Source organism: Pyrgilauda ruficollis, unplaced genomic scaffold, assembly GCF_017590135.1.
Source record: "Pyrgilauda ruficollis isolate IOZ18807 unplaced genomic scaffold, ASM1759013v1 scaffold119, whole genome shotgun sequence".
Classification (NCBI taxonomy): domain Eukaryota; kingdom Metazoa; phylum Chordata; class Aves; order Passeriformes; family Passeridae; genus Pyrgilauda; species Pyrgilauda ruficollis.
Genome location: NW_024510210.1, coordinates 738,153 through 750,599, shown reverse-complemented (window position 1 = coordinate 750,599; position 12,447 = coordinate 738,153). Strand labels below are relative to the sequence as shown.

The window sequence follows — 12,447 nt, the reverse complement described above, 5'->3', positions numbered from 1 at the left end:
GCAGGAACAGCCTCTTATGTGCTATCCTAATTTTTTTTTTCTCTTGTTGCATAATAAATACATAATCTTGTGGCTCTACATTAGTCATTTCCAGGATAAAATATTATCATGTCACCAAAGAAAAAAAAATTCAACCCTTAAGTGCCTCATGGCAGTGAGAGGCACAGAATATCCTGTGCAGGAATAAAAAGAAGAGGCTAGCGAAGAGACACTGGGCTAGTGCTGTACCTTCTCCAGCTGAAGTGCATCTGCTTTTACTCAGATATTTACTGGCTCTTCACATGCTGATCCTAATTCTTGCTGTATGAAACATAATCCTTTTTTCATCTGCCCCTGCACACACTCTCAGCCTCCCCCTTTCCTCTTCCCTCATGTACTGGTCTTCCAGTTCCCCCGGAGACTTCACGGGCTCTTCTTCAGTCATTCTTCCCCCCACAGTCATGATTGTGGCTAAAATCTACCATTTTTTAATCCTATTTCTATCTTTCAAGAGTTTCATTAGCTTGCCCTACTTTTCTTCTTTGGAAAAATCTTTGAGGACATATTACTGAGTGTTCAGCATCAGTGCTAAGTGCAAATGAATATGCTTTACAAGCTAAATCTAGGCTCTCCTGGTGCTTTTGAGGGATGCAGGACTCTGTTATCCAGGTCCTCAGGGAAAAGCACCAATGAGACAGTAGTTGTGATGTCTCAGGATTTTAGCTTTTATATTTTTAATATATTTGTAGTCCTGCAATTTTAGTGTATAGCTCTTTAGTGTATAGCTCTAAACTCTATATAAAGTGTTAGTTGCTGTTCTCCCAGTTTGGTCAGGCAGAACAATTCCTCTCCAGGCCTGGCAATCAAGGACACCTCACTGCCTCAGGCCTCAAGAGATGGAAACAAAAGTGAGTTGGGGGCAGCAAACTGGGGGTAAATGACGTCATTACCTGAAGCTGTAGTTGGAAGATTAACCCTCATTATGCAAATGGACCAAGCTTATAAAAGTATGAAAACCTGTGACCTGTCGTCCATTTCGGGTACAGTCCCTGGGTGGGCTTTGTCTGCCCAAAATGTACCTGAAGGCCCTTCAATAAATATAACTGCTTTTTATTCCCTTAATTTTGTCTAGCCTCCGTTTTTAGGTAGTCCCAACACAACATCAGTTGCAAGAAGAATGGAATAGGATTGTGAGCCTGTCGCTTCGACCTACGAGGTTTGTGCACCTCAGTGAACAACTTCTGTATATATATATATGGCAACATGGCAAGAAAATGATACCTTTTTTTAGATCAGTGTGCCATGCTTTTTGGGCTGTATTCACAAATAACAGAGACAAATCGGAGCTACTGACCGGGCAGACGAGGTGGGCTCAGTGGTCTGGCGCTGCATCCGCACATTGGGCACGCAGTTCTCCTTGGCTCCCGCCTGGGTGTCCAGCGGGAGGTCTGGGGAGGTGTGGCTGATCTTCATGGAGGCCTCGGGGTAGGCGGCGGGCTGCCCCAGGTACTCCTCGCTGTAGTCGCGCTCATTGGCGTCCGCGTCCGCGTAGTGCAGCGGCTCCTGCTTGCCGTCCTTGTTCCCGAAGGGCAAACCCCGCTCCCGCCACGGGATCCAGCACAGCTTCCAGGACACGAACAGGGACACGCCGAACAGAGCCAGGCCACAGGCTGTGACAACCAGGGACAGCAGGCTTATGGAGATATCTGCAAAGGAGAGAAGCGCATCCGTGTCACTCCTCGGCGCTCCGTGGAGCTCAGTGTCTCCAGAGCGCCAGCACAGCGCCCAACACCTCTGGACTGCAAATTAAATTCTGGTCCCTGCAACGGTCATAAAATTATTAATAGTTCTAATTTCTTTCCCCCAAAGGAGAAAATAAGAATTTTGGAATTCAGTATAAGACGTGAACCTAGCTTACAATTTCCCTCCAAAATCTGGGTGGGATGAAAGGTCATTCTAAATCTGAAAAGGGTGGTTCGCTTGCTCACTCAGCTTCCTGTTGATGAAAAAGCTGTGCCTGCAGTATATTTTATCTTTTTGGATTTTTTTCTTTTTAGGTAGTGCAGTTTTCTCCACCTGTTTTACCAATTCTTACTAGCTTCTCTTCCAGAGCCTGTATTAGGCTTAAACACCATGAAAATATGCACACAACCACCTCCGTGATATGAATTTTTTAAGTATTGCACTGCTGTATCGTGGTTTATTATTTTAATTCCATTCCATCTAATTTTAGACTCATTCCTATATTTGCAAATTATTTTTGACTCTCAATGAATGGCTTGTTCTTTGTAATTTAATTAGGATAGCAGTATCTCTTCAAAACTGAGGTTTTACTGGGTTTTGTAACTCCAAAAGCACTTTTTTTTCTTTTTCCAAACTTCTGGTATAAAAGCAATGTGGAGATGAGTTTTCTGTTGTTTTCCCCACATTTCCAGCATTATCCTACTCCATCAACAGAAATAAGTTAGGGGGAGTGGGTTTTGCTCTGTTTTGCTTTAAGTTGCAGGTTGGGAAAATGACTCAGTGGAACAGCTGTTTTTGTGGTTACAATGTTTTTGAAATGAATCTCTCTGTGGATTACACAATACATCATGCCTTGAACACAATTAGTGAGGATTCTATTTTACTGCCTTCAATTATAAACACAAGCTGATCAAAGCAATTTTTCACACTATGTGTAGGTTCAGAGTGTCAGGCTGCATCTCTCTAAGCAAACAGCTAGCCTGAATTCTCAAAGGATGGCAGAAGGTTGAAATGTACTGCTTCTACTAAGACAATTATTTAAAAATGACAATTCAGATGAAACAGCCCCGGTCCATTCCAAAATAAAAATAACATTTTTTTTAAAAAGTGGAAAAGTCAATACCTTCTGCCCCTGCTGTGAGTCTCATTCTCACCAGCCAGACAGATTAAATTTCCACAGTGGGGGGAGTGACACTGCAATCCATTTCACACAGGAGCTGTCCAGTTTATTTTGCATGCTGCAAACCAATTTCAAACAATTTTAGCCAGCACGGCCCTTTCTGTCCTTCTCCGAGTCATATCAAGACAAAGCTCATTAACAGTGGGGACAGCACAGCAGCTGCTTGGAATTACAGCAAAGAGTTTTTCAGAGCTAAAATTAATTAAAGAATTCTTCCCATGCATAAAAGGGAATTTGGGAGAGAGTGGAATGGTAGTTCTTGATAATTTTTGAATATTTATTGGTAAACAAATCTGGCAGTGGAGGCAGAGCACAACCTCTTTTTGATTAAAAAGCTGAGGATCAAGGATGCTGAAGTGAAAGAAGGCATTTAGAATAAAGTAATTTGTCTTGGATTCCCTGGAGAAGAAGCAAGAAATACATGAGAGGGCTGCAAAAAGGCCATTTATTTCAAAGAACTGATTCGAGTAAATGACCCAGCATTGAAAGAAATGAGAAATTTGGAGTTATCAGAAGAAGCCAGAACATTACAAGGTGACAACAGAAGACTGCCCAATGATAAGAGTGTGTGAATACAAAGGTGAGGAACAATTTGAAAAGCAGACCAGCAGTCCCCTACCCTACCTTGAAGATGACTTTAGCAGAGGAAGTTTTCTAGAGAACAGACACTGTGAGAAGAAACACATGAGGGCAATATGAACTGTTTTTTATTTGGAGAGTCTGGGGGGCTTATAACATCTATAACACCATCAACTCACAGCTTGCTTGCAGAAAAGCTGGGCAGTAAACAGTGCAGGTCACAGCAGGAGAGGGGAGTGTTTATCCCCAAGTGTCATCTTGGTTTCACTTCTTCCTGACTCCTTTGTGGCAGAAAGAAGTTTTTTGTATTAATTTTTGTTTCTGTGGGTGGAAAAGAGACCATCACGTATCCATCTTGCTTCTGTGGAAGACAGTAGACTAAAGGGTAGTGCTCTAAGCTTTTCCCTTTCATCAGACAGTAATTTTCACATCCTGTGTGCCTGGCAGGCAATTTTCAACAACAGTGCAGATCCATGGTGAAATCTGAGGTGAGCAAAGTCCCATGTGAAGAGATTTTTGGCTGCATCCCTGAGCTGCTTTTCTATTAGCCACTTGTACTGTTACATACTGTATTTTCTGTATAATTTTTACTCCATCTTTCCAGATGTCTCAGTTTTTCTAAGCCTGTTTATCTGCATTCTCCTGTGGTAGCAGTACTCATCTGATGCCAGTGATTTCCTCTGCTTTGTAATGAGAGCAGGGTAAGTCTTTGCTACTTTGTCCTCACAGAAATGAGATCTGCAGCACACAAAGTGTTCCTCAGAAATCCAGCTGCTTCTAAATTCCCTCTGTGAAAGCCATGGTGCCAGCCAAGCATCTTGATATGAATCCAAGTCAAAATTTCACAGTTCTACCTTTGTCAACATGGCTGCACTAAGAGCTGAGCTCCCAAATTCCGGCACGTCGAATACTTGGAATATAGCACCTTGATTATAGCGTGTTGCTGCTGGGCAATGTGTTCCCCACTAGCAAAGGAGGCTTTTGGACAGACAGAAAACAAGAGGACAGACCTTTAGACCCAGATGAAACATTCTTGAGATTTGGTAGCTTAATTCTTCTCTTAATTAATTCTCTTAATTCTTTGTCTATTGAGACTGTGACTTCATTGTTAGAGGACTCGGGAGGCACTGGCACTATTTCCATGCATTTCCAACAACCAGGAATTCAGCTATGGTTTCCAGAAGAACACAGGCTCTCTAAATATCTTGCTCATGGCATTGTCTCACAGATATTTTGGTGCAATAATCAATTTTTGACCAGGTTTCCATGTTTCAATGCCTTTTATTCTACTGACTTCAACCTCATTTATCTACTATGCTTATCAGCATAATTTTTCTGCTTTTTTTTTGTTGTTGTTTTTGTTTGGTTGGTTTTGGGTTTTTTTTTGGTTGCAATCACAAGGTTAAAAATGATGTGGAAATAGCAAGCAAAAGGGAGTTTTCTACCTGTGGATCACACCATCGTTGTTACTACAGATTGGAAAGATGAACATGGCATTTCTGTCTGTGACAGATTTTATTACAGTCAGTGAGATAAAAAACCCTCAGTCCTTTTATCAAAAAGCAGTTTGGTCACTGCTGAATGCTGAACCTTTTTACATTTTTTTACTTACATTTTAATGTAGATCTTTCACACAGAAAAGAGAAATCCCACTTTTTATGTCAAGAGATTGTATGATAGGAATATAAATTCTCCTTTTAAAGAGAATCACAGAACCTTTGGGGAAGGGACCCTTCAGATCATTTGGTTCAACACTCTGCCCAAGCAAGGTCACCTTACACAGAATATGCCCAGATGAAATTTCTCCAGAGATGGAGACATCCCCAGCCACTGTGGGCAGCCCATTCCAATGTCTGAGAGACACCAAGTATGTTCATAGCACAATCTCACTTTGGCAGGGATGAAATACTAAGTGGGTAACATTTTTTAGATCACAATAACCAAAATTTCAGTAACGTTGCAAGACATAGCTGCACTATGTAGATTATCTAGTAAAAAAGCAAATAAAATTATGTTTCTATTTATATTTCAAAGGTTTTTAGCATATATCCACTGAACAGAAGCTTTTATATTGACTCTGAATAAAATCATTTGTTGTTCTAGAAGAATTTGAATTGTCTTGAACTTTTACATGCATGGTGCATGAGTGTTATTCAGTATGGGAGGCTGTAAGACCAAAGATAAATGTGCAATGATTCCATTCAAATACTGACAGTACCACACTGCAAGCCTGTGACTTGTTTTTTCTGGAATGAATGGTTGTGCTTTGCCATCTAAAACTCTGATGCTGAAAAATCTCACCAAAAAATCAGACAAGCAAAATACAGAAATGTGGTGGCTTTGTTTTTCATATGTTAAACAAGGATTGAAGTTTTTGTTTTTGTTTTTTTTTTTTTTGTATTTATTAAGTTACCATTTGGATTGCTAAATTTTATACAAAATAAAATATCTAAATTAGCCAACAATGGGAAAGGTCAATTGCTAATGCAGATCAATTTATGTGTCTAGACATGCAATTGGAGTTGTGGAATCAAAAAAGCACAAATTATAATGTTTGGATTTGTCTGACTCTAAAAGATTCAAATAAGAGCCAACATAAGATAAATAAAAAACAACTGAACTGGCAATTTTGTCATCATCCAGGCACAGAGAGGACATTTTATCAAAGGAACTGCTGATCAATAATGTAATTATTTAGACAATTAAGTTGTTGGTTGACTGGATGTGACTGGTGTTTCACCAAATGAACTCCTTTCCCAACAAACTGGCTGTAATTTGGTTTAACTTGAGGCTGAATGAGTTTTACTAGAAATCCTAACTGGGAAAGTTCTTTACACATTCTTATCAAAGTACAACAAACTTTCTTTTCTCTGCTGATTTACTCTCCTGTTTTTATTAAAATGACTATTCCATTATTCCAGAAGTATTGTAATATACAGTTGATCTGCTGGGTGAAGTTTGGCTAGCAAGTGGTAAAACAAATCTCAGCAATTCCAAATCTTTCAATACAGATATTTTTAGTCCAAAAGAAGCAATCTTCCCCTATTTATACCCAACAAGTTGCAAAAAGCATTCAAATAAAATAACAAATTTCTTTCTGAATAATCATATTACTAGAATATAGGATATATTGGGACAGATCAATCTTTGCAAATATGATTCTAAATTAAGTGGAAATTTCAAACTTGTCATCTCCTGAGGGGAAAAAAAATCCTCTTTTCATTACTTTTTTGTTGTTTGGGGGGAGGTTTTAAGGAATATGTTTAGAAGTCTGGTTTCTTGAAAAACAATGAAAACATCGGTGCCTATTTCTTAAATCCTAGCTGTGCTTTTGACAATCTAATTTGTTTTTCTTTTTGTGCAAATATACCCATGGAGGGTTAGTAGCCATCATTCAGCTCAGTAGCTGCACTGCAGGAGTAACTGGAGCTGGCTTTTTAAACCTAAAATCCTAAACTCCTAAGTTTTTAAACCTAAAACCATAAGTTTTCCAGAGGAGAAGTGTTAAATCAAGTATCTGAAGCAGTTTTAACCTGGTCTTGCACTGTAGTTTCCTCTGTGCTCCACAAGTTTTCCTTAATTAACATAACTGGCACTTGTTCAGGATGGAAGGTGTCCCCTGGCAAAGACTCCTGGGACAGAGGAATAATTCTCAGCTAATGTATTCTTCTCTGAAATGCTGTTAATTATCCTTAATACCGTGTTTAGAAACTTTCAGTGCAATTCTTTAAAGGAAGGCAGCTGAAAACCAAGGGAATGAAGCTCAAATTATATTCATTTTATAACACATACATGCTCCTGCTGTGTCTGACCCTGACATTTGAGTGTGGACCAACGAACCTAAATGAGATCTCTGTCAGGGCTTCACATGGTAGTATCATTCTCCATGCTCTGAAAATGTATTTGTAGCTGGGTCTCACTGGTATTTGAGGCTGTTATTAGCTTTTAGTGATTTTTTTTTATTCCCTGGTTGTGTGTTCTACATCTTCTAGGTAGGCTTTAGGGTATGTAAAGCTCTTGTGTTGGTTAAGAAACTGTTCTAATCCTCTGAGTGGCTTGTATGTCTTTTTATTCCTGAAAAGTGTTACAAATTCCAGTTTATCAGTGTGTGCTTTCTCTTTGTCTGCTTTGCTACAGTTACAAATTTGTTAAATGTTTTTTCCAGGTATTGTTTAACATTAACTAAGTCTCATAATTCTAATCCTAGGACTTCACCAAGGTACTTGTCAATTAGTTTAAATCTACATAAATTTCACAGCACAATTTCAAGATGAAATCAGAATTACTAAATGGCCATACAATATATTCAAAATAACAAGTGCAAAAACAGTAAGAGATTTGTTTGTGCAGAGTATTTTCCTAGCAGGAATCACTGTGATACAACTCAAAACTGACATAAGATTGAAATAACAGTTTATTGATAAGGTCAGAAAACTAATGCTTTAAGCAAAAAAACCAAACTAAAACACCAAAACAAACAAAACCTAAAGCAAATTGCTCATGGATATTAAATAACAACAAAAAAGTACTCAAAACATAGTAAATTACACCTTTTTTTGTTTTGCAAAAATAAAGTTTTGCTCATTAAGATGAAAAGTTATGTAATCAGAATGTCCTGTTGTAATTCAGGTAAGGTCTTTTGATAGTCGATAGGTCTTAGAAAGTTGATTAATTACAATTGAAATTGTATGTGAACTTGTTCTAAGAAGAATTTATTACTGTTTGCACAGCAGATCTCTAATATATTTAGTCTGAATTAATGTGAATATCTTCAACAATTTAGCTGACACATAATACTGTGCTACAGTTTGTAAGTGACAAAAAAGCCTTCACTAATCAGACAGCTGGCTGCATGAGCAGTGAATTTTAAAGACAGAGTTGAGAGGAGTCGTATGTCCAAGGGCTTGCATTTTTCCCTGCCATCCTGCAGACAAGGAATGATGCTGTTCCTCTGGTGGAAATGAAAGCTTCTTTATGTCCATGTCACATAAAGTGCCGCAGAAAAAAGAATTTTTCATGTCTGCATATACATGGCTGCAGTAAGAGTTTCACAGGTTCCCATGCCTCATTCTCGGTTCTTTTTGCTTATTATTGATTTCTCTTTCAATACACACTTCACACAACTGATAAAATGTGTAAAATTACTGTATACCTGTGGTTTTCTAATGCTGAGTGTAAAACATTATAAACTGGGGGAAAAAATCCATAAATTAAAATATAACAGAAGAGAAGACAGCAGTTCTAAAGACACCATACCAGATTTTCAAGTCCTCTGTGTATGGAGATGGCTTTAATGGCTCTATTTTACCCTGTTAGGAAGAGTCATGGAGTGTGATACATCTGCAGGACAGGAAAGGAACACAAAATCTTCTAAAAGCCATTTGGCATTCGAGGCATACTTGTGTCTTACTAAAAGGGGAAGCTGGTGCTATTACTAGTGGGAAAGAAATTTTGGGAGTAGACACTCACACTGCAAATTCCTGTGACCATCAGGCCTGTGAGGTTCACAGTGAGCAGTTGTGTTTTGTAGGACTAAAGTTCCTGGGACTTTTTCTGCTTCCTCTTTGCATGCCTTAAATCACAGAATCAGATTATTTATTCCAAGAACACATTAATATGATACACTTTGACTTTTTCTTGCAGGATCCTTCACAAAGTGAGCAAGTGTTCACTTGTTTTGCAAGTGTTTATCCTGGATATTTTTTACGGTATGCAAAATAGAAGTTCATGCAGTAATTGAAGAATTTAACTTCTCATCCAGTTGAGCAAAATGACTAGTCACTTTTGGCAAATACTGTATGCTGCCTCATTAGCAGAATGAAAGGTTTTAATAGCAAAATGAATGATGAAGAATGAATAAAGAATAACCTAAGAGAAATTTTCCAGTAGAAATTTTTTTGGACAAATTGCGTGTGTTAAAAATTATGAAACCGTTAAGATTTGTGAATATTTTAATGACTAAGCCATCCGAGCACACATTAATCTTGAATATTATGACCCTATGAATAATAATGAAGAGAAATTGCCATTTATTTCTGCAGTATATAGCCAGCAGCAGGAAGTCCCCAGGTTATGGAAGAGCAAACAGCTCATTTGAACCACACCAAAAAGCTCCAAGTTCCATTATAGTCCTTGAAAGCCCAGTAAGCTGCAATAACAGTAAAGTGTTTTAGAGTGCTAAAGGAAATGACAGAGCAGCATTTCATTTCCCATTTGTATGAAACTGTACAGTAATATTCTCCCAAAGTGCTCAAAACAACAGCTAGAGAGATCATAAAATCATGGGATGGTTTGGGTTGGGAGGGACCTTAAAGATCATCTCATTCCAACCCCTCTGCCATGGGCAGGGCCACCTTCCAAAATCTGGGAAATTAAACTAACACAAAGGATTGGGAGATGTGGACAGAGCACTAAAGAGCATGAAGGGCTGTTTGAGTTTCAGCAAAATTTAAGTTTCACATTAATACCTAAAGGCTAAATATATACACACAAATCTATAATGTGATTAATATGATTAACAGATACTTTCACAGAGACAAATGGTTAATTGGAGTTGTGTTGCTCATGTAGTTCTAGTCAAATCTGTATTTTTCTTTCAAACTTCCAATCTTTTTCTTCTAGAAGCACTGAGTTTAACATAGCAATCGTCTCTATTTCTCTATAATCTCATTAAGGCTAGTGGAAACTCTTAGGCTTTCTGATTTTGAATAACCTAAAATATCAAAAGAATACCTATTTTTTGAACCTTTCTTAATTTGTTGGTGTATTTTGGTTTTGTTTTTTTTAACATAAATATGTAAGAAATAAGACAGCATTACTTTTCTGGACAATTTACATAGAGTAGAAGTGCAAGCTTCTCTTTAAAGTCAGATTGCTTGCAATGGAAACAAGGTCAATTATTTCATTAGCTTCCTTTTCAGAATCAACGACTCTAAGCCTACATTATGGCAGTCTGGCACTTCACAGTGGTTCAATATTTACAGTACTTGCTTTACATTTAAGGAAGAGCCAAAATTCATTTGTTTTCTCTATACTGGCAGATCACAAAAAGGTTGTCACAAGTGTTGAAACCTCACAAGGCACTTCAAGAAAGTTGCCTGCATAGACTGAGATGGATAAAGAGGAAATTCATCGCTTGTTACCCTCACAAATCACTAACATCTTAAGCTGATTAAATAGCCTGATTTTTCTTTTAGGAGAAGGTTGCTGGCACAAAGGGAAATGAAGACAGCCTTGAAAGCATTTATCTTTCTCAGATGAGGAGCCAGATGCAACATTCAGACTGACTTCTTTTAAAAAGCATTTCAGCCACAGCTAATGTATTCTGTGTATGTTCTTTGTAAACTTAGGCTTCCCAATTTATAAAAGGCAGATTTTTGTGCTGATCCATAAGTATTATGGTGTGATGAAAGCCCTACTGGCAGGGATATCTGCTACTATAAAAGTAATGAATTAATAATTTACCATCAAATCATGTCTACTATGAATTCACTGTTAGGAAAAAAATAGGGAATATATATTTTCTTCCATTCATACTCCATTACTAGATAGCAAAAAAAAATAGCTTAAGACTTTCAGACTTATGAGAGAGTAATTCTGGAAGTCATAAAATCACTGAATCATTTGGCTTGGAAAAGATCCTTAAGATCAAGTCCAAATGTCTTGTCTGTCAACAGCACTGTCTAAGAGAAAACTGCAGAACAGATATGAAAACAGAGAAAACCAAGAGAAATCTAAAGTGAAACATCTTAGGAATGCAGCAGCTAAAGAACAGAACTGAGAAACAGATTTGATAATGCTATCATTCAGACTGCTCTTCTGCTTTTTCATTCCTAGACATGGATTATTTTAAAGCTGAGATGCTCTTGGAAGCCTTCCTAATTTTGGCAAATCTGAATAAAGAAAAGAACTTCAACTTGCTTATTTTTGCAAAGCATATACTAAAGAATGTATGCTTTGAGTAAGATTTGTATATATCTGGATTGCTGTTTTCTTGGGTTTAATTGTACAGCCATGCAAGACATTTTATTTAAAAGCAATCTGTAAAAAGAACAAGCAGCAACAACTCTTGTAAATGGAACAATTTCTTATGAACTGAATCATTTCATGTTGTATTTAGTTGTGAATATAACATTGAAACTGGACAGCTTGAGGGGTTTTTCTTCTTGTATTTCTCACTCCACAGTGGGCAGGAAGCATCCAATTCTACAGCTTTCTCAGGGAACAGCAAACTGAAGGTACTGTAGTTCACCGAGGGATGAATTCAGGGCTTTACTCTCTACGGCTCCTGATTTAAGCACTTTGGTTGAGCTGTGATAGATTAAAAAGAGGGGAAAAAAATCAAGATGATAATAAATCTGAGCCATGCACTTCAGCATCAGTGAAGCAATGGTGGGATTGGTACCCTCCAACATAAATGCCAGAGTTCACGGATGGGATGCAAAACTGCTGTCAGTGACTCAGGAAGATTAGTGTATTAATGTGCCCTTAAATTCCCTAAGTGTATTAATATGCCCTTAAATTCCCTAAGTGTATTAATATGCCCTTACATTCCCTGAGTCAAAGTGGGCACCTACACCTGGAGAAACATGGCCCTGCCACACAGCCAAAGGGGCACACTCAACAAATCCCTTACTGTGAGAAGGCCAGGTGCTGCTGAGAACCCGCTGCATTCACAAGGAACACAAATCTGAAGGAGACAGGTGGGGGACAAGGGACAAAGATGAGACTTGGTACAACCCTACATGCTGTCAACCCTGATCCCTCTGGTACCTTCCTGTTAACAACACCCACAGCTTTGTACCCATAGAATAATGAAAATGAAATGCCACAGAACAGTATCAGTAACTAGTTCTTTAAGGCAAGAAATTCTGGCAACCATCAAGATGAAGATAATTCAGCACTTATTAAAAACAGCTTATTTTTGCCCTTCTGCCTCTATGTAAAACCAGACATTTTCCAACCAA

General features: G+C 38.1%; 1 protein-coding gene across 1 annotated transcript in view; it reads right to left on the bottom strand.

Moving 5' to 3' along the window:
* SYT9 (synaptotagmin 9) overlaps window positions 1–12,447 on the bottom strand; it is a 63,128-nt gene that overhangs the window by 29,256 nt on the left and 21,425 nt on the right. The window contains exon 3 of the mRNA XM_041485763.1: window positions 1,334–1,778. Coding sequence (XP_041341697.1) covers window positions 1,334–1,778 — 445 coding nt within the window. The remainder of the gene's footprint in view (window positions 1–1,333; window positions 1,779–12,447) is intronic.